The 23,669-nt window shown below is 38.2% G+C and overlaps 1 protein-coding gene across 1 annotated transcript in view; it reads right to left on the minus strand.

Annotated features, from left to right (window-relative positions):
• Window positions 1-230: 230 nt before the first annotated feature.
• The window catches only part of sptbn5 (spectrin, beta, non-erythrocytic 5), a 32,346-nt gene continuing 8,907 nt past the window's right edge, over window positions 231-23,669 (minus strand). Inside the window, exons 13-71 of the mRNA XM_039669292.2 lie at window positions 23,437-23,575; window positions 23,197-23,330; window positions 22,893-23,096; window positions 22,653-22,805; window positions 22,355-22,485; window positions 22,010-22,261; window positions 21,570-21,857; window positions 21,256-21,499; window positions 20,984-21,123; window positions 20,777-20,876; window positions 20,306-20,476; window positions 20,042-20,206; window positions 19,624-19,850; window positions 19,248-19,434; window positions 18,841-19,041; window positions 18,635-18,748; window positions 18,399-18,556; window positions 18,180-18,312; window positions 17,462-17,607; window positions 17,148-17,262; window positions 16,945-17,055; window positions 16,013-16,192; window positions 15,714-15,917; window positions 15,433-15,582; window positions 15,154-15,258; window positions 14,875-15,066; window positions 14,635-14,790; window positions 14,322-14,513; window positions 14,136-14,231; window positions 13,880-13,998; window positions 13,652-13,766; window positions 13,205-13,318; window positions 12,798-12,919; window positions 12,508-12,670; window positions 12,138-12,326; window positions 11,970-12,047; window positions 11,658-11,830; window positions 10,904-10,994; window positions 10,671-10,817; window positions 10,420-10,557; window positions 9,965-10,221; window positions 9,461-9,647; window positions 9,092-9,304; window positions 8,818-9,014; window positions 8,128-8,332; window positions 7,704-7,880; window positions 7,193-7,348; window positions 6,862-7,079; window positions 6,592-6,781; window positions 5,266-5,442; window positions 4,999-5,106; window positions 4,095-4,829; window positions 3,960-4,025; window positions 3,733-3,816; window positions 3,375-3,466; window positions 3,179-3,292; window positions 1,872-1,975; window positions 1,673-1,780; window positions 231-1,426 (exon numbers count right to left, since the gene is read on the minus strand). Coding sequence (XP_039525226.2) covers window positions 1,278-1,426; window positions 1,673-1,780; window positions 1,872-1,975; window positions 3,179-3,292; window positions 3,375-3,466; window positions 3,733-3,816; window positions 3,960-4,025; window positions 4,095-4,829; window positions 4,999-5,106; window positions 5,266-5,442; window positions 6,592-6,781; window positions 6,862-7,079; window positions 7,193-7,348; window positions 7,704-7,880; window positions 8,128-8,332; window positions 8,818-9,014; window positions 9,092-9,304; window positions 9,461-9,647; window positions 9,965-10,221; window positions 10,420-10,557; window positions 10,671-10,817; window positions 10,904-10,994; window positions 11,658-11,830; window positions 11,970-12,047; window positions 12,138-12,326; window positions 12,508-12,670; window positions 12,798-12,919; window positions 13,205-13,318; window positions 13,652-13,766; window positions 13,880-13,998; window positions 14,136-14,231; window positions 14,322-14,513; window positions 14,635-14,790; window positions 14,875-15,066; window positions 15,154-15,258; window positions 15,433-15,582; window positions 15,714-15,917; window positions 16,013-16,192; window positions 16,945-17,055; window positions 17,148-17,262; window positions 17,462-17,607; window positions 18,180-18,312; window positions 18,399-18,556; window positions 18,635-18,748; window positions 18,841-19,041; window positions 19,248-19,434; window positions 19,624-19,850; window positions 20,042-20,206; window positions 20,306-20,476; window positions 20,777-20,876; window positions 20,984-21,123; window positions 21,256-21,499; window positions 21,570-21,857; window positions 22,010-22,261; window positions 22,355-22,485; window positions 22,653-22,805; window positions 22,893-23,096; window positions 23,197-23,330; window positions 23,437-23,575 — 9,774 coding nt within the window. The 3' untranslated portion in view covers window positions 231-1,277. The remainder of the gene's footprint in view (window positions 1,427-1,672; window positions 1,781-1,871; window positions 1,976-3,178; window positions 3,293-3,374; window positions 3,467-3,732; window positions 3,817-3,959; window positions 4,026-4,094; window positions 4,830-4,998; window positions 5,107-5,265; window positions 5,443-6,591; window positions 6,782-6,861; window positions 7,080-7,192; window positions 7,349-7,703; window positions 7,881-8,127; window positions 8,333-8,817; window positions 9,015-9,091; window positions 9,305-9,460; window positions 9,648-9,964; window positions 10,222-10,419; window positions 10,558-10,670; window positions 10,818-10,903; window positions 10,995-11,657; window positions 11,831-11,969; window positions 12,048-12,137; window positions 12,327-12,507; window positions 12,671-12,797; window positions 12,920-13,204; window positions 13,319-13,651; window positions 13,767-13,879; window positions 13,999-14,135; window positions 14,232-14,321; window positions 14,514-14,634; window positions 14,791-14,874; window positions 15,067-15,153; window positions 15,259-15,432; window positions 15,583-15,713; window positions 15,918-16,012; window positions 16,193-16,944; window positions 17,056-17,147; window positions 17,263-17,461; window positions 17,608-18,179; window positions 18,313-18,398; window positions 18,557-18,634; window positions 18,749-18,840; window positions 19,042-19,247; window positions 19,435-19,623; window positions 19,851-20,041; window positions 20,207-20,305; window positions 20,477-20,776; window positions 20,877-20,983; window positions 21,124-21,255; window positions 21,500-21,569; window positions 21,858-22,009; window positions 22,262-22,354; window positions 22,486-22,652; window positions 22,806-22,892; window positions 23,097-23,196; window positions 23,331-23,436; window positions 23,576-23,669) is intronic.

The raw sequence follows: 23,669 nt of genomic DNA on the forward strand, positions 1-23,669 counted from the left end.
ATGTTGACGACGCGTCAAAACAAAACTTGTAAATATATTTTATACAAGTTCGTAGGCTAAAGCTAGAATTCAATTGGTTGCTGCCTTTTATGTATACGATTCTTTTTCTCGTTCTGTGCGAGAAAAAAAAATACTAGGATACAAATAAAAATAATCCGAAGAGTAGGTTATTTATTCAAAGTTGACCACAAAATTAAGTTCACAAAGTTTTCAATGACAATAAAAAATGAAACCGTAATTGTATTATTTTATTTAAAAATTATTGTTGCACAACAAAGACATCATAACTAATAATAATATCAAAAGTTGAAGTGTGTTAAAAATACATTTTAAGGTTTTAAATATCCAGTTCAATAATGGTATGTATTAATATGTAGGCTACATTTTTTGTCTTTTACTGTGCTAAAATGTAAAATATGAGGGATAAAGTTTTTCTAAATCATAGCTAAAAATATGCTTTGTAATAATTCTTATAAACACGAACACGATGGCTTATTATGGGGTAGATTTTCTTAGATATGCGAACAATTGCTTTTCATAGTCTGTAGCGCCATCATGTGGGGGGTGATGGCTTGTAATGCAAATCTCAATCTAATTGTACATACAGTAGGGTGAATTATGCAGCCGGAACAACAGTTTTGATGAATTCATAATAGAGCAGATACAAGCTTTATATTGTCAACCTTTAAGTTTTTATATATTTATATATATTGAAATAATGTTGATATAATTTAAATGTAATAATTTAAGACATTTGAACACTGTAGAACAAAGACACTTGATGAGTTATATAATATTCAATATATTTCAAAAAAAAATATTCACTTTCTGTCCCATTTTACCAAAGTCCCACTTTTGCTGAACCCACCCCACAGCATGCATCTTCATCAGCACTAGAAAAATTCATACATTTTTTTTTAAATCATACTATCAGAGCTAAGCACACAATTTTTATTCATAGACTAAAACCTGATCTGATGGATTTTAGTTTTTAACATTTGTTAACATCTGTGTCACATTAAATCACTCATTTACTGTAGGCCTATATCTTTGTGCATAAAAAAATTATGAGGTGTCATTCCAAGTATGTAATCACAAAAAAGACTTTAGATCAGAATTATTAGTCTTAAAGAAAAGCAAATCAGAGTATAATAATAACAATACAGTATGATATTAAGATTCAAATATAAATAGCCTTTTAAAGAAGTCAACTGTCAACTACTGCCACATCAAGTTAGAGCAGAAGGTGAAATCTGCTATAATGTTAAAAAAAAAAATCATTTTTTGAAAAATTTCATAAAACTACTCCTGCTTTTGGACTTAAGATCCTTGGCTCCATTCTCTACCTCACTTTGTGGTGGAGGAGGTGGTGCGAACAGGGGAGGCTGGTTCCTCTGTAGACTTCTTACATTTTGGGTCACACTCTCTGAAGAGAAGCAAAAACAGTTTATTCTGTTTCAGACACACACAGCAAATGTATCTCATGAGAGAGATTATAAATATTATTATAATACATGACAAATCAATCTTTATCCAGAACATAAACATTAAAGTGACATTTTCATTTAAAAAACGGTCCAAGTTGCAATATTAAAGACTGATTGCCCTTCGGTGATTTGATTTTACAGGAAGACTTTCACTTGCTTGACTCACTGGAGTTACGGGATCTCACCTGAGTCTTGACTCTCTCCTCCGTCAGGGTAGCGGTGTCTGTTGTAATACGTGTGGGGGGGTTTTGGTGGTGGCTCTCTCTCTGTCTCACAGCTCTCGGTGGAGTCTTCTGTTAATACCAATGGTAAGTGTTAGGCAGAAGCACACACATTGGCACACATAAACGCACAGAAGTACTCGGGCTCTGTTTGTTCTCTCACCCTTTTCCTGTTTCGACTTTGTGGTGGAGACTTGAGTGTCAGATGTGTCGGCTGGCACAGACTCGCACTGCTCTGTGCTTTGTCTACTTGTTTCTGTGTTAATTCTGTGTAGGGACAAACATGACAGTGATAAGAGCATGTGAGAAAACTTTGTTGTCCGGTAATTAATAATCATAATTAATTAATTAATAATCATTTACAGTAAGATCACATTGAGTTTTATTTGGGGGACCAAGGTTTTTCAAATATTAATGATCAGTGAAGTAGTTTTGAAAATATAAACTACCAAACTTCAAAATTCAGTGACCAGTAATATATAACTAATATATACTTATTAATATTTCTATACTTTTCTTTTTGAAAAAAAAAAAAAAAATACTACTTTTATTCAGCATAAATTGATTAAATGGATGAAAAGTAACAGTAAAGACATTTATGATGTATCAAAACTCCTTTTACATTCTATTCATAGAAAAATCTGGAAAAATATCACAGTAGCACAATATTTTCAACACTGATAATAAGAAATGTTTCTTGAGCACCAAATCAGCATACTAGAATGATTTCTGAAGGATCGTGTGACTGAAGACTGGAGCAATGATACTGAAAATTCAGCTTTACCATCACAGGAGTAAATTACATTTTAAAATATATAAAATATCCATTTTGTTTTTGTCATGATTCTGCCATCATGTCAATGATTTTTCTAGTCTTGTGGCAGGATCATGGCAGAACCATGTTTTGTGTGCAAGCGCATGGCCTGTGGTTTGGGCAATGTGCTTGTGTTGTCTCGTTTAAGACCCCGTCCCCTTGTTATCCTCATCCAGGTAGTCTGTTTCACCTGTTCCCCTCATTAGTTTCTCCCTTTATAATACCCTTGTGTTTGCTGTCCTGGGCCGGTTCATTGTAAAACTTTGTCACTTTGTGAGAGTCTACCTGTGAGTACCTTGTCTCAGAAGAACGTCTTTCTGTTTGTTAATAGTCTAGTTTTTGGTCAGGCGTTATCTAGTTTAGTTATCCCTCGTTTGTATTGTCTCTGTTTTGCCCCCTCATGGGTTTTGTTTTCCCTTGTTTTCTGTATAATTAAACGTTGAGTCTCTGCGCTTGGGTTCTCCTTCCATATTCATAACAATTTTCATGACTTTCATTCTTTTAATAACTTTTTCTTCAATATGATATCACCTTGATTTTTTTTTTTTGTCTTTTTAATCCCTAAAAACAGCCACATACATTTCAATAATAAACTTTAAAAACATGCCCATCACAGAAGAGGTGTTTGTTTAGATTTTTTTTAAAATTGATGTTACCCAGGATTGTCTGAAGACATTGTTGGATTTGTGCAATTCTGAAGCTCCTTCAACCACTTTTGCTGTTCTTCTTGAGACGAGGCGGCAAACAGATATTGACTGCCATCACTCAACCTAAACCAGAGAGTGAAACAGATTATAGATTTCTTTTAATCTGAAATGTGAGCAGATGTTCATGGCATGAATCATCACTCACATGAGTTTGAAAGTGTGCTCCTTTCTTCTGTAGTAAGGATTGTTTTTACAAACGGCTCCAGCCAAGGTGATCGGTGGCCAGCGTGTACAATTCTGTATTAAATGACATGGATTAAAAAGGGAAAATAATCAGTGTCCACCACAGAAACATCTCCTTGAATTGATATAATGGCTCTTAATTGAATCTTAATGCATTATGTGGTGAAATTACTGATATAGGGTTAACTGCAGAAATAATCGCCCTGTCTATCTGTCTGGAATGTGTAGTTAATTAATATTAAACAGTCCCTCTTTCACTAGTGTGTCTAGCCAAGTATATGTGTGTGACCATGTTGTGTGTGTGTGTGCGCGAGCCATACCTCACTGGCGGCATCTTGGTCTTTAAACAGATTGAGTGTCTCCTCTTCCAGTAGTGCATAGACCGTTTCCCAGTGATCCAAGCCCTGATCCAAACCAACAGATCAATGTTACACCATTAAGTGCTCTTACAGAAACAAAACCACACTATAAACAAAGAAGTGGAGCTAAGGATGTCAGAGAGAGCTTTTCAATCAATATCACCATTGGTGTTGGTTGGAAAGCTTACTTTATATCCGCCTTGCTTCAGTTTAATCTCCAAGGTTCCCTCCATTTTGCCACGTCCAGCTGTGATCTAGAAATACACACAAATTGCAGCCCAAAAAGTGGAAACTAAAACAAAAAGGACAAAAAAAGTGTTTACCTTAGGGGTAACAGTCGAGATGACCATTGAAGCGTTAGTAGAAGAGGGTGCTTGAACTTCTTCTGGGTCTGAAAGGGAAGATGGAGGAGATGACTGAGGGTTTTGTAGTTTTGTGTTCTCCTCTGAGTTTTGGTTGTCGTTCAGCATGGACATTTCTGCATCTTTGGAGGGTGGCTCGGGGGGTTTTGATGCAGGAGGACTCCAAATCTCTTTATCAGGGCTTGATGGTTTCAGACGCCTAGGAGTGGTTACTGGTTTGGCAATGACACTGGAAGAGGGTTCGGTCTGTCTTGGATTATCAATCTCATCGTCAGATGTGGTGTGGCCAGTCTTGAGGACATTGTGTGAATAATGGGGTTTGTAAACAGCACTAAAAACTTCTGAGGAGTTGTGGCTGCCCAGAACAGAAGTGGACGGTTTGTCGAGGGACGTCATGGTATCTCTATCGCTGCTGCTTCTGAAGCCTGATGCCACTGGTGACACCACAGATGAGTCTGTTTCACCACTGCTGCTTCTCTGCAGGATGGCAGACCTGGCTTTAGGGTCTTGCGAGGGTATGGTTGAATTATCACTTATACCACCGCTGTTCCTAAGGGCAGGACTGGTCAGTGAGGGGCGGGGGGGCAAAGCAGGACGCTCAGACGGCCTTCGCTTTAGTGAAGTTACATGAATGGGTTTGTCCCTGCTGCTGTCTGTACTGTCACCTCTTTGAATTTCTTTTATCTTCTTTTCTCTCTGGGAGAGCAAAGAAAGAGCAGAGAAATCAAAAAGGGTGAATCGAAACTGATGAATGTGGATGATTGCATCTATAAAAGGCACGAAACTGCTTTTGAATTTGATTTGCCAAAATTGGAATTAAATCTTGAGAAAAATAAAAAGCTAGTATTAGTAATCTGTATTTTACCTGTGTTCTTCTTGCTTGAAGGGCATTAAATCTCTCACTCTGGGCTTGAATCATGGCTTCCAGATCCTCTTGCTTCTTCATTAACTCCAAAACATCTGATACAGAGTCCTGTCCAACCATTCGATACAATTAGATTTCATGAAAGTGTTTTTTTTTCCCCCCAGCTAATTGGAGGATTGTGCTGTTTACAAATATGTAAATAAATTTCCCAATTCGGCAAATTACTAAAAACAAATACATAAATCGGTAAAGTGCGGACAGCCTCACCCCATAGTCCTCTGCTCTGAGCGTGCTCTCATAGGTGTTGAGCCAGTGCTCGGCCTGCTCCAGCTCTCTCTGCAGCTGCTGCAGTTCAAGGTCTTCCTGATATTGAGCTCTCCTTTCAGCCCAAGCCTCCAGCACCCGCACCTCAAGCTCCTGGAGCTGCACAAGATGATCCTCCAGCTGCAAAGACAGAGAATACAATTTTTTTTAATTATTTTATTATTATTATTATTTTTTTATTTTTTTACAAGTTAGTTTCATCTGCTGTGACCTACAAAATGCATTCATAAAAGATTCAAAAGTCAAGATCAATGAACATGTAGATCATGTTTAATTGTAAACTAAACATTGCTGATGAGGTTTTTACAGCATCCCAGGCTTTTCATTTAGACTGTTAAATTTTTGAATGTGAACCTTTTTAAAAACCTAGGCACCATACACTTGCCCACTTTGTAAATGTTGAAAGAAAAACTCCGCATCACACTAAAAGACTAACGATAACACACTGTTGGACTTTCAGGTGGTTCAGACTATAACAAACCCACAGAAACAAAATAAAACATTAGAGTCCTAAAATCTTTTAATCGTGCTAAAATCGTTTAATACCAGCATTACTTATGCAGTTTTTTACATACTATTATAGTGATAAGACTTTACAATAATGTTTCATTTGTTAACATTATGAACTAACTATGAGAAATACTGTACATTTGTTACAGTATTTATTAATCTTACTGTTAGTTGAAAAAATGCAGTTGTTTATTGTTCGTTTAGTTAATGCACTGTGAACCCTTAGACAATATACAACTTTTGTATAGTAAGGTTAACTAAGATTAATAAATGCTGTAGAAGTATTGTACATTCTTAGTTCATGTTAACTAATGTTGTTAACTTATGAAACCTTACTGTAAAGTGTTTCCATTATAGTATTTATAAATATTTTGAAATTTTATTTATTTTAATTTTATGTTTCATTTTAATATTTCTATTTAGTAATTGAACTAATTACTAAAGTAATAGTAATTTCTATTTAATTTTTTTCTATTTGGTTTTAGCACTTACATTTTATTTTAGTTTCCATTCCATTTATTATTATTATTTTATTTCGCCTTTATTTCAATGAATAAAAAATGTTTTTAATAGTTTTAGTTAATGATAACACTGCACACTGTGATTTTTGTGTGAGAAATCTGTCCACTCTGACATCCCAATAGCTGCAGACTAGCTCTTACTTTGACTAACTAGCATCAACTATTGCTGCAAATTGGGGCAAAAATCTGGGCAAAAGTTGTGTAGTGTATTCCAGCCTTCAGGTGTAAAGTGCCATACCTCGTGACTCATGAAGTTCCCCTCTTCCATCAGATGTCTCCCTTCATTTTTAACCATTTCTGATTTGTCCAGCTGCCTGTCAATCTGTGTGCGGTACTCATTGTGTCTTTTAATCAGCTGCTCCAGGTCTTTAACCTCGCCTCCAACCCCCTCGCCTGTCACTAGGGACAATGTCTCCTTAAGCCAGCCCCTAAGATAGTATCAACAACATCAATGTAAAACAGCAGAACAATACATGAAAAACAGCCAAAGAAGGAAAACATTGCATACATCAGCTCTCTCCATTCGGTCAGATATCTCTGAACGGCCTCTGCCTGTTGGAGTCTTTGTCTGCGCTGCTTGGCCTTCTCCAGCAGGCTGCTCCAGATCTCGTCCACTTCCTGCAGCCTCTCGCTCAAAGTGTCCCTCACTCGAGGACACCTGCGGACCAGAGCTTTGCCTTCCTCTTTTCGACGAGACACGTCGTCTTCTATCACTGCAAGGTTTCTCTGATGAAACAAATGGTTGCACTATTTAAAAAAAATCCACTTGTGGTAAATGTTTAAATGTTTTGAATTAAACAGCAGGCTGATAGTAACAACTTCGTATGGATATTAGGTACCTCTAAGCCTTCATGTTGGCGAATGAGAGCTTGCACACTGAGCAGGTCGTTCTCCTGCTCCTCGGAGTCCAGAGCCAACTCTTTTTCATTCATCCAGCTCCTAAGCTCATCCAGGTCATGGTAAAACTGGTGAACCTCTCGAGCGGAACGCAGGTTCTGTCAAAAACATGCGCTTGTTACTCTAAGAAGAGGCTCAATCTTTAATATCAGTCAAATATAAACAGTAGGCAGAACCTTAGAATAATTGCTATAATGAAGAGTTCAGATGCAAAAGCCTCTAAGTGCCATTTGAAATTTTCTTCTAGAATGATCATTTTTATCAAGCTTGTATATTTAAGTTCAGTGATTTCACTTAAATGGCAATGATAGTTACCTATTAATTGTTATTTAAGTGAAATTACTGAACTTAAATATACAAGTTTGATAAAAAATCATCATTAAAGAAGAAAATTTCAAATGGCATTTAGGCTTTTGCATCTGAACTCTTCTATTGTTTATTTTTTAATATTACCTCTGCTCTTGCTTTCATAGCCTTGTTTAAATCCTCCCAGAGCTTGATTAGATCTCTCTCTTTTTGCTGTGCCTCTGATGACTGCACTGTCTGCTTCAGTTTTTGGACAGTACTCAGCTTACTCAGCCCCAGAGTGTCCACCTCTTCTGCAAAATCCTCAAACTTCTTCTGCAGTGCCTAATAAAAGCAAATTTCTTACAGTTAGGGTTGTAAGATCTATCAAGTAATGGTACTTGTCACAAGCAACCATGGTTGATTTATAGAACATGATCTATAAGAACAAATAACATCATAATGCAATGTGCCATGTAGATGAAAACAATATTTAACAGAAAAAGGTAAATCTATAAAGACTACATATCAATCTTCAAATTGTATAGTGTGTTTTTGCTCTCTTGGAAAACTATTTTTCAGGCATTCTTACCTCCACCCCTTCCAAATCTTGTCCAAAATCATCAGACTCTGCGATGATCTTGCGAGAAAGGAGCCAGTTCTGTAGGTCTCTGGATTCTCTCTCAAATACATATAGATTGTACTGATTCTCCAACTCAGTGCGACGTTCAGCAGACAGCTGTAGTAGTGTCTCAAACTCACCCTGCATATCTTCAAGGCTCTTACTCACTAAATGGCTGCAAAGACACATTATAAAGTCAGAATGTCATTATTTCAGATTTTCAACTCGTACCATTCAAAAGTTTGGGGTCAGTAAGATTTAAAAAAAAAAAAAAAAATGATTTGTATTAAGTGTTACAAAGGATTTCTAATTCAATAATAAGTGCTGTTCTTTTGAACCTTTCTATTCATTACAGTCATGAATTATTTCTAATGGATTCAGGTATTTCAAGTGTTTTCAGCAGCACCAAATCAGCATATTAAAATTATTTCTGAAGGATCATGTGACACTGAAGACTGAAGTAATAATGCTGAAAATGTAGCTTTGCCATCACAGGATTAAATTATATTTTAAAATAATAAACTGTTATTTTACACAATATTACATTTCACAATATTACAGTTTTTACTGTACTTAAAAAATGCAGCTATGGGGAGTATAAGATACCAAATTTTGAGAACTTTACAAAATCCTTCAACAACATCATCAACATGACTGTACCTGTTGGGATGTTGGGACTTCTCTAGATCAGTGCCAGTTTTCAGGAGTGCCTCTACTTTTCCATGCTGGCTTTCCAACTCTAGGTCAGCTGTGTCCAGTTTCCTGAGGAAAACTTCAGTGGCCTCTTCACTCTTTCCATAGTCCCTAGACTCTAATACAGGCCTCTGTTCCTCCATCCACTGCTCCAGTTGGGAAACCTGTCATAATGGAGAGACATTAGACATACGATTTGAGATGTATATGAATCACATTACTTTATGAACTGGTAACACACCTCTGAGAGAAAGGTCTGGATTTTTAGTGCTTGTTGAAGCAGGCGTTCTTTATTCGTTGACTCTTTCTTCAGTGTGTCAAAGTTCCTCTTTAACTCGGCAAGTCTTTCACTGATCTCACGTGATGCAAAGTGTCGTCCTCGCACCAGGTTCTGTCCTGCCTCCTGTACAGCCATTATTAGAGGTGTCCGGTTCTCAATATCCTGCATCACAACCTGTAATGGGAAGGTATTAGAATATCAGAAATGGCTCTTTGTGCTTCCTGAGAAGTCCTGGGGAATAAAAGCTGCAGCACAAAAAAGCCAGAACTACAGTCCACCAAAGTTTTGAAGCACCAGTATTTTAGTTACAGAGTTCTAGACCAGACTAACCAGGTGTTTTTTGACTATGGTTTGTATGCTCTGCAGGGAAGTGCCCAAGTCTTTCGTGACTGTGGCCTGCAGCTTGTCCTGAATCCACAGCTGCTCATCCTCTAAGTCCCTGTAGAACTGGAACAGCAGCTGCCATGACTCCAGAGTTTCCCTGCGGGTCTGCAGCGGCTCAGCCAGGCCATTATATCTGATAAAAAAATTATTGAATGTAATTGTCTGTCATAATAAAATAAATAAAATATTATACCACACATGCTAAAGGATTGCATGTAGTATGACACTGCAATCATGTGGTGCGTTATAATGTTTTAGATAACTTTACTGACATTTCAAACCTCATGAATACAGCGGCCACATAAATGTTTAACCTTAAGCAATATTTCTTTTACTTTCTCAATTATTAGTTTTTGCCCCTCACAGGATTTAGTTCATGATCCATTTGGACTACAGCACCTCAAATTTTTCCACAGTAAGATGAGCTGATCTCCTGAATAAAAAACATACCTGCCGACCACCTCCCAAACCCTCTGCTGTATATTTTCTGCAAGGAAGTTGCCTTGAGAGCTGAAGTCTTTGGCTATTTCCACCAGCCCCTGGACCTTCTCCATGTGTGCATCTACCATTTCTTCCAGGCCCTGCAGGGCCTTAAGCAGCCTACCAACTGAAGCCAGGTCACCCCCGTAGTCTTCATTCGCCACTTCTACTTCCACTGATCCGAGCCACTCCTCAATGTCATCCAAAGAGCGCTGAAACTGCAACGCCTAGAGGAAAACAGAGAAAAGGTAAACAAAAACCTCAAACCAAAGATGATATTTCAGACCAGCGTCAGGAAACCTGAAAGTCATGGAGATGTGCTGGTGTCTAATATTCATTGCCAGAGAACCATGTGTAAGCAGCATCTCTACAGGATATCAGTCATGTAGACCCAGAAGAATGGCATGAGTTTTAGCATGCTGTACCTGATATGCTTGCTGGAGACGTGACTTCTTCTCTTTGCAGTTGCTTAAAAGCTGGTCCCAGCTGTCATCGACATCCTTTATTCGTGGTTTTATCTTGCTTTTAGCAGAATGACTGGATGCTAGCATGTTATCACCCTCCTGAAGAAACATTTCTTGGTTTAGGCTAAACGCTGCGGATGCCCTTTTAAGTCTGAATTTCATACAAATGGAGAATGATTAAGAGAAATTTAGACATTCTTTAAGAGTCATACTTTTATGAGGTTCTGCACTCTGTTGCGGTTTGCCAGTATCTCTGCCTCAAAGCTCTGGTGTTTTAGTAGCTTAGCCTGCAGGTTGATAGGATCTCTCCAGCTCTCATCAACAGCCACAGAGTTCTTCTCATTCAGCCATGAGGAAACCTTTACAAATGAGAATTTAACTTCGTAAAAACGTTACTGATGTGTAAAATAGATCAGACTAGATCAGAGTTTTTTTCTTCACGCACCTCATAGCTTCCTTCCATGAATTTCTGCAACTGTAGAGACTCTTCCAAAGCTTTTCGTCTGGCATTGCTCATTTCCAGTACTCTGTCCTTCCTTCAAGAAAAGAATTTTACGTAAACAGTACTTTATAATGTTTCTGATCTTCAAACCCTTGTGAAAAAAAGTGCACTTAAATGTAGTGTTCTTCAAATCTTTAAAGTATATTTGTACTTGCAAATAATGTAATATTAATAAAATAAATCAAGCTCCTCTTCTCTTATATCGAAATCCTCCAACATTTCTCTTTAAAAATTCTTGTTTTAGAGTTCTATTTCATTTCAGCCGTTAAAGGAAACCAGTGATTATAGCTTATAGAGATATAAATATGGATATCTTTCTCACAAAAATGCATTGCTCCACTTCAGAAGGCCTTTATTGACCCCCTGAAGCCAGATGGATTACTTTTATGATGGGTGGAACAGCTTTTTTGGCTTCAAAATCTCTGGTGCCATTTAGTCCCATTATTAAGCTTGGAAGAGCCAGGATATTTTTTAATATAACTCAGACTGTGTTTGGCTTAAATAAGCAATTCACATACACATAGGATGAGTGGCTCAACGGTGAGTGAATAATGGGATAATTTTCATTTTTGGGTGAAATAACCCTTTAAGTATATACTTTTAAATATTATTTCTGTAATAAGTATTCTTTTTAAAAGTGTGCTGGAGTGTAATTCTTTTTAACAAGGGAAGTGAGATTTGTTTGCTTACTGCATACCTGAGCAGAATAGCTTTGGCCTTCTTCTTGATGTTGTCAGAGTCATAGTGCTGTGCCTGTATGAGCTGTTGAGCAAATCTGTCCACCTCTGCCACCTGCTCCATCTGAGCTTCTAGAGAGTTCTCAAACAGAGCATGCTTCCTCTGAAGAGCCTCCACCTCTGAGAGAGAACCCTGCAATAACAGTGTGACACATCTTTCAGCATCCAATACCAAAGTTACAGAGGATAAAACACCCAAGGACATTTTGTTTTCTAATAAGGTGAAATGTTACACTGCCTTTTTAACGGGGTCCAAGAATTAAAGCTCTTACCCCAAGATTTTCATTGATCAAGAAAGCCTCCCTGTTACTCATCCAGCTCTCAGTCTGGACAGCATAGCCCAGGAATATCTGCAACCAATCAATATCTCATTATGTTCCACACAATACCTCAAACAGAACCTAAATGAAGCAAAACGACCTGCTGCTTTGTTAAGTCACCTGGAGCTTCAGTGCTTGATCCAGAGTGTTCTTTCGGTCTTCCCAAGCTTGAGCTAGCTTTGCTTTGGCATCCTCCAGCTTCCTTAGGGCTTCTTTAATCTCGGCTGAATCACTGTGTCCAGATTTCACAAGATTCTGTCCGAAATTCCTAACTGAATCTATACGCTCACTGCGGGCATCAATCTCAGCCTGTTAAAATAGTATAACACAAGTCTGCTATCATCTAACAGTATGTAGAACAATGTACTATGACAAATCACTTGTGACGTTCCTCATTTTTAAGTTGCTTTGGATCAAAATGTAAATGTATTTGTTTTAGCTTTGTATTTCTTGACAGAAAAAGAAAACAATCAGCATTTTTTTTAAATACCTTCCAGTTTTGGTGCTCTAGTATGAAACTCTCAGCTTCAGTCTTATTCTTTGGCAGGCCATTCTTCGCCATCTCATCGCTTTGCTTCAGGGTCCAGTCCAACAGAAGGCGCTGGTTAGCTTTGAATAGTTGCAGCTGATGAGACTCCTGCAACCGTTCCTTCCTACACAACAAAAGTATATTCTTTCTCATTTTATGTATATTGTATTACTAATTTTTACCATGTTATTTAAATATCACATTATTATTATCATTCTAAATTAAGAATAGAGCAACTAATTGCAGCATACCTTCGTTTGATTTCCTTGTCCAGCTTCACTAAAGCAATGTTGACCTCTTCCTGCTTCTTTCTTAGTTTGTCAGACAGATCGCAGTGTCTCCTCAAACGATCTTTAGAGTCCTTCTCCAGGGCCTGGTTTCACAAATTAGACCAATTGTGTTCTTTGTAACCCTTCTTGTAAGCAGACAAGCTTTAGTGATTTACACTAGAGCATATAATGCACCATGAAGAGTTCATTTATAGGCTTTTCTACTTACAGCAGTTACTTTATTGGAAGGTGCTGAGAGATTTCTATAAAGCCTTTAACCACAAAGCTAGCACACACACAATAGATATTGTATAGGACGTGCTACCCACAGTGCACTGATTAATATGGATGAATGTGTTCTTTGTATAACAGCTGTCCAATCAACTCACAGAGCCTCTCTCTTGGATGACTCTGGCCTCCCTCTCCATCTCATCGTGCCTGCGAATCAAGTTTTCCACACTCTCCACATCCACTCCACAGCCCTGACCCTGGAGCAGTAGCATCTGGGGCAAAATAAAATAAAATAAAATAAAACATTATTAAATTAATTAAATAAAAATATTTAAATAAATCATACATTAAATGAAGAATATTTCATAAAATATATTTAAGATATTGTTTTATTGTAAAATGAAATATAAAATAATTTCATTTATTTATGTATTTTCATCAAAATGAAGGAATGAAAGACATTTAAACAGTTACTGTAGAATCTTGCCGATTTGAAAGAAAGTCTTTAAGAGTACTATATTTGGGTTCCAACACAAAGTTGAGTTCAGATTCCAATGCATATAATTTGATATACTGTCCAATGGTATACTCTATCTCTCTCTCACCTTCTCTCCAGCTCTGTCCCGGACTTCCTCCAGCTCTCGAATCAAGGCGTGGACTTCTAGCGCTGCCTCTATCTTCCTCTTATAGCTGCTCAGGTTGCCATGGAAATTACTCCATCTATTGGGAATGCGAAGAGAAAGTCAAAAGAAACAACATGCAAGATATAACAAGAGGACAAGTGTATTTTCTTAATTGAACAGGGATCTCAGTTGAAATATAGGAGGATGTACCGCTCATTGAGCTGCTGCCTACGCTTTTTCACAGTCGCCAACTCATCACTGTTCTGTCTCTCTAGCCGGGCTGCCAGAGTGTTGATTGTCTTGATGTGAGCATCATCAACAGTCACGGCCTAAAGAATGAAAACTACTTAGTGAAAGAATGTTACTGGACTAAGTAACATTTCTCCACACTTACTCCAGAACACAATAGTTATTGTGTTTTTCTTTAAGTTAACATTTGCTTAGTCAAGCAGAACACTAGACTTACTCCAGAACCTGAGCCTCCGAATTCACTGAGCTTCTTCAGGAGCTGCTGACCATGTTCATAATCCTCTCCAACATCACCAATATTTATCATCACCTCCTATACAGCAAAGAAACTGAGGTCAGTGAAACGTTGTGGCATGTTGGCATGTTTTCAGCTAATTGTAATGTAATGACCCTATTTATCAACCTTTTGCCTAATCCAAACTTCAACTTGCTCCACTTTCTGCAGGAACTCAAGAAAATCACGGTTATCCTCAAGAACTTTTCCACGGACCGCAAGTGCTTGCTTCAGAGCTTCCCAATGAGAGATCAGCACAGAAATGGTCTGCCGTATCTCCTTTGATTTTGGGTGCCGCATGTTAACCAGTTCATTTCCAGCCTTGTGACAAGTACGTGACAAAACTATGTTAAATATATTTATGAAGACCAAAAGAGGAAGAAATAAATATAGGATTATCTCTTACTGACTACTGAACCACCTTGTGACTACAGTGACTCACCTGCTGGACAGATTCAATGATATTTCCATGGGCCAGAATCTCTGCTTCAAACACCTGATGCTTCTGCAGTATCTTCATTTTAGTCTGAAGGTTGCTCATGTCCATTTTGGAGTCTTCTTGTATCTTATTCATACGGTCTGCGATCCATTCCTCTGCCTAATATACAAATAAATATCACAAACCAACCAATTGAAATAGTTTGTTTCTATATGTTTACGGTCAACTAGAAATGAGAAGTACCTCTGACACATCTCGGTTGAAAATGCAGAGAAGCTTCGAGATCTCAAGATCCTCTCTGCGTTTTTCAGACAGATCTTTGATGCGCTCCCTCCTCTCCTGGAGAGCTTTCAGTTTGTTCCTAATGTTGCTGCTTTTTTCTCCCTTCAAACCTTCTGCCCTCAAGCGCTCAGCTGACTCCTGAAGAGCCACCATCTACACAACATAAGAGTTTCTTTTATCTATCCAGAAAATGTGTTAAATGCTTCATACCATACTATAGGCTGAAGAAGACCAACCCACCTTGTCTTCCTGAGAATTAAGAAGTTTTTCAAAAGCTTCATGCCGTTTAATCAAAGTTTCTACATCGTCCACTGTCATTCCCAAAGCACTGTTCTTTAACTGGATCTGCAAGTAAACAGATGTTGTTAGCTTTAACAATATGAATGTCTAACTACAAAACTTGACTCTGAAATGAATTTGTGAACTATCGAATACTATATAGATAAGAGGTCACCAAATCAGATTTTACATTCAAAATGTAAATGAAAGTAATTCCTGCTAGTTTACAGGAGCACTAACCTCTTGAGAGTTAGTGATTTTTTCCATGTATTCAGTGTCTCTATAAAACACCTGCTCCAGATATGTGTTCTCCAGCCATTTCTGCTTGGACTGCCAGTTATCAGAAAGTGTCTCTTTCTCTTTTTGCAGAGCTTTCAGTTTCTCCTGGATCTGATAGCCAAGCGGTGTTTAAACATATATTTAACATGTATTCAGCGCTTATATTTACGTCTCTCATATCAATTTGATAAATAATATTACAGTTTGCAATAGTTGTAGTATAAACCAGACAAGTTTCTCACTTCTCTAGCATTAGGCATGTCATGCTCCAGTTGATCTTGGCCCATGGATATTGCCTGGGCATACGTCTCCTCATGTGCCACAATCTCAGCCCAGAGCTGCTGGTGCTGGAACAACTGCAGATCACAGGTCGCAACGTCTCGGATGGACTCCTCTGCCTTCATCCCACTCAGCACCTGGGAGCACCAAAGGGAGTAGTCCTGTGCCTGAAGGACAAGGCAATATACAATGGTTATGAATTAGTTTAATTTGGTTTTTGGAATCTTGTTTAAAAATGTACTATGAACTAAGTGTAGGCTACCGTGTTGAGGAACATGTAGCGGTCCTTCGCTGACCGCAGCTCCTCCTCCCTCTGCTCCATGTGCATACGGAGACCTTCCCAGCTCTCCACCACCTCCTGCTGCAGCTCCTGCAACCCCACCCTCAGCTCAGGAGAGCACATGTCCAGAATGGTGTCAGTTCCATCCAACAGATCCTGAAGCTGTAGAAAATCACAGCACAAAATCCATACACTGAAGAAAGAAAGAGTTCTATGTGAGCATTTGTACATTTATTTATTTGCGAATTATATCATTCATTCCTTCGACTTATACATTTTATTTTAAGATTTAGATTTTCACAGAAGATCTGTTGTTCCTCGTCAGAATGTAACTGAAGGCGACCAATCGAAGAAGGAAGACCAAAAAAGACCAAAAAGGAAAAGAGAGATGGGATCACAAATACGGAGAAAGGTATTATTTGTTTCAGAACAAGTCGTCATTTGTAGTATTTGAGTATATTGAACTAAGGAGAGATCAGGAGAGAACACACCTTCTCCAGCACTAAGACAGCACCACAGAGGAATAGGCTACAGAAAACATTGTTCTAAAAAAATTTGAGACATAACTAGAACCAGCAAAATAAATATAAATCCATAATTTAATAGCGAAAATCTGAGTAAGAAGAGTTCAAATAAAGAAACAACCGAGTCATCACTTATTATTCATACCCGTATAACGTTAAAACACTCCATAATAGATTGATACAGTTCATATACTATATATATATATATATATATATATATATATATATGTTTTTGCAGCAAAAAGCAACTTAACGATTGCACTCAGTAGTTTTTCACTTTGCACAAAAGCATCTATGCAACCCACTAGGTGTCAGTATAATGTTACTCCAAGAATGATAGTCATTTCACCAGTGCAATTACTGAGCACACCTGTAATGAATGCTGTGTACCTGTTGCTCTGTTCCAGCCAGCTCATGTACAAGAGCTTCATGTTTCCGTAGCTGTGACTGCACCCCCTTCAGATCTTTGGCTATGTCATCGGGAATGCTTTTGTTCCTCTCCTGGTACAAGATAAGTGACATGTAACCACAAGGGCAGTTATGTTTATCATATTATTCAACAGCATGACTATATTGCACAGCTGGACCGATACCTTTATCTGTCCTAGCGCATCTGTCAGGTCTTTGTAGAATTTGTGACATTCCTCAGATTTACGTAGCTTTTCTTTACGATCTTTGGATAAGTTCTGCAGGTCTTCCCATGATTCTCTGTCATTCATAGAATAGACTTCATGCAAGTATGAACTGTAAATGGTATCTATAGACTGTAAAAATATGTAACTTCTATGTATACAGGTCTGACATATCACAAACGAAATGAATTTTTTTGTTACAAATGTGAAATTATTGTATTTGTTAGTTTATAATATTTTGTTTATATATAATTTTCCTTATCACATGCCATTACCCGAGTAGATTCTGTGTTTCTCGGATGAAGCGGCTCTCAGGGTGATTAGTTTTGATGAGTTTGTCAGCCAACTCTTCACAGGTGTGCATCCTCTCCAGTCCCACCTCCAGCTGCTTTAAGAATACCTCAAATCTCCCACGCAGTTGCTATCATGAAACAAGAGGTGCTTAGACAGATCCTGATCACAGACAACATGCATAACAGTTTATTTAATCCTGAAGATACAGGATTCAATTTATAAACCATATTGAAATTAAGAATTTTAAGAAATATAAAAAATTAAAATAAGGTTTTACATAATGATGCCAAGGTCCCATAAAATAAGATAATTGCTGGGTTTTAGAAATAATAATAATAATAAATGTGAAAATAATAAATTATAATAAGAATTAAAATAATGAGAAAATAATGTGTGATATTGTAAATAATGATACTGTCGCTGTTTATATTGTTATTAAAACATCATCTGTCTTTCTATACCTACTATTGCATTAATATTAAATAAAACAACTTTTGTGATTTTGTTTTAAATAATGAAATACCATAGTAATAATATAAAATTCAGAAAATATGTTAAATATATACATATGTTAACATCTTAATTAAACATGACAAAGTCATTGGACCCCAACCAATTAAAGTACAGTGCAAAGTAGTTTGAAGGTAAATATGCAGGACAGTGACAAATTTTTGGACTGGTGATCTGACTTGATCTCACCAGTGCGTTTTCATAATCACTCCCAAAGTCTTTAGAAGCAGCAATCTGTGTCTGCTGACCGATCCATTCCTCCAATTCAGCAGACTCACGTTTAAATTCATGTAGGTTTAGGGTCTCTCTAAGCCTCTGTTCTCTGTTATAATGAGACATGTTTGTTTTAACATGCCAAAGAAACATGAAGGTGTGAACATTTGTTAGTTGTCCTGTTTAATATTTTACCTGACTGTCGCTGAGTGCTGAACCTCACTTAGCTTAGACTTAATGTGGTTGAAGGGCTTATTCAACTCCTCTAAACCCCACATAAGTACAGCCTGCTTAACATTGGACTTGAGTTCATCTACCTGAGCAGCAAGTACCTCAATCTGCCCCTCCACTCCCTGGAAAAAACAAACTAGAATGTGTTAACATGTTAAAACCTTAAGCCATTGCATTATTACAAGCCAAAGATGACTTACCTCATGCTGCTTTATTAGACTTTGAGTAGCTAACTCAGTCTTGCCATAATCAGTGCTGACCAAAGCTGATGTTTCTGAAAGAAGCGTTTCCAGCTCATTGCAGTCAAGCAAAAGCTGTCCATCAGAACAAAAAAAAACAAAAACGTTAACAATGATGACTCGAATAATTACTGGACCAAAAATGGCAAACACTCCTACACTTTTACCTGCTCCCGTGTAACTGCCTTGTTAAGTTCACTGGACCGTTTCTCACATGACTCCTCTAATTCCTCCCACTCTGCAATCAATTGCTCACATCTTTGTTGCACCTCCTGACCATTCCACTGATTGGACCGGGCCATGGCTCGCCCTCTGTCCAGTATTCGTTGCAGGTACTGGCTGTGAGCATTAACCTCTGCCTGCAGGTCCTGGAGGCGTTTTGAAAGATTGAACAGTTTTAATACATAGTTCCACTCTGAAACTTCACAAATAAATGTACAATCCTTTCTATTAGTTAATCAATTCAACTATATATAGCAATACAAAAGCTCTAAATCACACCTGTCGTGGGAATCTATTTTTGAATAGGTAATTTCATCCCTAGCAATATTTATAAACTAATATCTAATCATACCTTGTGTTTCTGAAGCAGGCTAACTGCCCCAGCCAGAGATCTTTCATAATTTGTCATATCAGCTACAGGGTGATGCTCTGATATCCAGTTTAGCTCTAGGTCAACATCATGGTAAAAGCTATATAGAGCCACATCTGCCTCTAACTGGCTTCGGCGATGATCCAAAGGTTTCTGTAAAGACTTAAATCTGCAAATAAAACAGAGGCGAAGGCTTCTTAAAACATGCAGAGAAACCAATTCCTTACGGTTTCATATTAATTGACCCTGTGATTAATTAATTGATACTTATAATCAATTTATTAGCTATTGTTTCATTAAAACAAGTAATTTTTTACAGGTAAGTTTTCACTATGAAGAGGAAAAAATGAGTACTAACAGTTTCAGGTAAGTGTCAGTCTCCCTGAGAATACGCTGAGAGTCAAAATGGTTGGTGGCCAGGTGTTTGGCACGGGTGACAATGGAGTTGATTTTTTCGGCAAGTTCTTGAGCTTCCTCTTCCAGCTGCTTGTGCTCCTTCAGGAGCTGTCTGCTTGAGCGAAGGTCATGGCCCCTGATGGCATTCTGTAACATTCTCTCAATTGTCTCGATCTTTAATTTTGCATCCTAAAAAATAAACAAAACAACTTTAAAAAAAATGTGTAAATAGTTAATGTTAACCCATTTCATTTATTGACCCAATTTACATAAGTTTTAAGAATGACAAAAAATTTGTTCTGCTTATACATTTTAAGGATAAATTATTTCAATGCTGTCCAGTAGTAGTCAAAAATAGAACAGAGCTTGAAAACAAGTACCTGAAGCAGCTCCATGAGTTGCTCCTGCTGGCCAGCCTGTCGTAGTTTGTCCCCTCTTTCAGCCATCTTCCTCTGGAGTTCAGTCCACCTTTTGCGTACCTCTTGAGTCTTTCTCTGGATACTCTGGCTGTTATAGTGATCCTCTGCCAACATCTCCTCTCCAGTCTGACCAAATAAAATCCAATCATCAAAATGGACAAAATCATGGCAAAATACAAGGTTGCTTGAAGAATAGTAAACAGTACTTCTGATGTGGTACTGTACCTCAGTCAGTCTGTCTATGCGGACTTGATTAGCCTTCATCTCTTTTTCTGCTGCCTCGTGTTTTTTGAGCTTGCGAAGGATGTTGGTTGGATCTCTGTATGATTCATCCTCAGCGATCTCAAACTTCTCCTCCATCCACAGCAGCATCTCCTCTGCATCTCTTAAAAATTCCTATACAAGGGAAAGTATTTTAAAGCACTGTAGTTGTAGTTTTATTGTCTGACAGCTACTTACACATTTTAACTTTTATTATTAAAGGGTTAATTCACTCAAAAATGAAGTCAATGGGGAATGAGATCTGTTAGATAAAAATATTCTTCCAAATATCTTCCTTTGTGTTCAGCAGAACAAATAAACACATAGAGGTTTGGAACAACATGGGGGTGAGTTAATACTGACAGAATTTTCATCTTTGGGTGAACTAACCCTTTAATGAATTGTCACACTCCAAAACATAATCTGAAGGACTACCTGGTATTTTTTTGAAGCAAGTAAATCAAGCCTCCTTAATTTACAACTTTCTTTCAGGCTCTTAAATCGATCTTGAATGACCTTTGATCGCTGTTGAATTCTGGAAAGGATGGATATGCCAGTCTTAACAAGATAATAGCACTAAGAAACAAGCTTTTATAATTATTCACTAATAATATGCAAAAACGAGAAATAGGCTATACTCACTCTTTGGCAGCAAAGTTACGCTTACTGGTTAGCTCATTGCTCTTGTCTTGGAAGAGGTTGATGGATCGCTCTAAAGCCTCAAGCAAAGCCTCAAGCTCTTCTTGTCGGCCCAGTAAACTGTGAATGCTGTCAACCGAGTCCTAAACAGAAATTATGCATTAAATCTTTACAAATGCGTAGCTCTTCCTTCGACAAAAATATGCTTAGAGACATGACAGGAATTGATTAATTCAATTAATAAATACAATTAAAAGTAATATCTTTCAATTTACCCCCAAGTCTCTGACTTTCAGTCTGGCCTCATGACCAGAAATGGTGGACTCTATGCGATCTGCTTCCATATTCAGCTTTTGAAACTCCAGTCCTTGCTCAAGCCTTCTGTGGCGACTAGACCACAGTTTGTCCAGCTGGCTCCACTCGTGATCCAACTTTGTGAGTGTCTGCTGAACATCTTTATCTCCTTTCTCACCAGATGCCAACTCCAGAGATTGACCCAACTTCTCCATATCTTTTAATCTGCAATAATTGTACTGTCAAGCATAGGCACTAAGTAGGAATTGCAAAATAAAAATCAAACACAACTAACCTTGCTCTCTGCAGTTCAATCTCTTGTTTTAGATCAAGGTGATCCTTCAGCAGGGCTTGAGCTGATGCTACATCAGATGCCGTCTCCTCTTCCAGAAGGTGCTCCTGTATTGCCTCGGCCCACAACAATAGGTCCCGTGTCTCTTTTTGAAAGAGTTGGAAGCGTTGGGCTTCCTCAAGCATCCGTTGTCTCTGAATGGCTTGGGCTTTCAACTGCCGCAGCAGCTCTTCTAGAGCACGTACTTCTTCCATGATAGCGGCGCTTTCTGCAGGACTACAATCTTGTTTCCTGTAGCATAGCAATGGAACATACAGTTAGGTTCACTACTATATTTCACCTTCTCCTATGAGTTATTGTTTATGTTTACAAGCTGGTTAGAAATGTCAATAAATATATCACCAAAAATAAGGGGTACAGAAATAATTTTGTAGCAAACCCACATCTTGGCCACACTTTTAAGGTACTCGATTTTCCTTTCCAGGGCTTCTATGTCTCTCTCAGCCTGGGCTTGTCTGTGTTCCTCAGCCTGCAGGGCTGATGGTGAGCTCCCGACATCAGGTGTGTCAAGCTGTAATAGCCTATCCTGGAGCTGAGCCTTGACATCCTGGCAGGTCTGCAGGAAGGACTTCACATCAGCAGAACTAAGCAGCTCATGAGCCATCTCATCCTTCAGTTTCTGAATGTGTTCCCACCTGGTCATACAAAGAAACACTTAAAGGAACTTTTAACAACACGATAGTATGGTGGGGCGGTACGGCTGCACAATGCTGATTTTGCCCACATACCTGCGGGTTACGTTTCCAAGTCTGAGTTGAATCTCTTTTTTCTTACTGTGCTGTTTTTTCACAAGCTCCTCTCCAAGCTTGGTAATGTCATCAAGCTGCTTTCTACCACTGGCTAGTTCAGTAAGAAAGTTCTGCGTGTGGCATAGAGAAAGAAGAAGTGAATGTTTAAAGCAACAACCACCATGCTATCCAAAGAACATGGGTACATCTCTTGGAGTTAATTCACGAAGCAAAAAGATTCTCTGAAGTATTCATGTTGTGTTATTCTGCTCACCGTGTGTCTTCCGGGAAAACTAACCTCATATTTGGCTTGCACAACCTCTAAGTTGTTGGAGTTGGAGCTAAAAGTGTTGAGGATATTCTCCTTGTCTCCCATCCAGGACTCAAACTCCTCACAGGCATTATAGAACCTATGTAGTTGTGCAGTGTCATCCAGGATCTTATTTTTTGACTGGTGGGAGAAAATGTTTAAAATGATCTAAAATGGTTAAGAATAAAGTTCTCTAGAACGATGCTTGGTTAAAGCTTAAATATTCACCAGTGCTAAATTATAAAGGCTGTTGAAATCTTTTTCCAGACTACTTTGTGTGCTCTCTATTGTGTCTTTTTGGAAATGTGCATCAGGCAATGATGAGGCAGATAGTTCAGACGTCCAACGGCGCATGGAACGAGTGCGGCGGGGGCGGCTCACTTTCCTTTTTGGACTCTCAGGAAGTCCATTCGTAGGCTCAGGTAGTGCTTCCTGCATTTGATTGCATCAAAACACAAGCAAAACCTGTTTAGTAGATGCAATTTAAAGAGACTTGAAAGATTTGAAATTCAAATCGAATTGAGTGTCTTACAGAAGGTGGCAGCTCCCTTATGTATGTGGAAGATACTAGCTGTTCATTTCCTCTGCTGTCTCGAAGAAGCATACAGTCTTTTTCCCTGCTGACAATTGTCAATATTTCTCCTCTTTCCCAGGTTAATTTAGGACCTGGAAAAATGATCAGAATGAGCTCAAAAGAGGAACTGGTTTATGGTACACACAAACCAGACCATAGGTATTATCAGATTTTAGCTCTCTAGAGGATCCTGTGTACCTCTGTATTTAAACCTAATCGCTGCTTGTTCTTGTGGTAAAGCCTTGCTGGGAACACGTTTGTCAGATTTTTTCTCCTTTTCATCTTCGCCATCTGATGAATCACTGTAGTGGACCATTTTCCTCTGCTGGGTGTCAGTCTTAAATGAAACAAAAATGTGTCAGTGCCATTGAAACTGTATCAATAATAGTTATAGCATTTCTTCACCATTACCTAGGATTATTCAGACAGAG

The sequence above is a fragment of the Pimephales promelas genome, chromosome 15 (genome assembly GCF_988280905.1).
Source record: "Pimephales promelas chromosome 15, fPimPro1.hap1.1, whole genome shotgun sequence".
Taxonomy (NCBI): domain Eukaryota; kingdom Metazoa; phylum Chordata; class Actinopteri; order Cypriniformes; family Leuciscidae; genus Pimephales; species Pimephales promelas.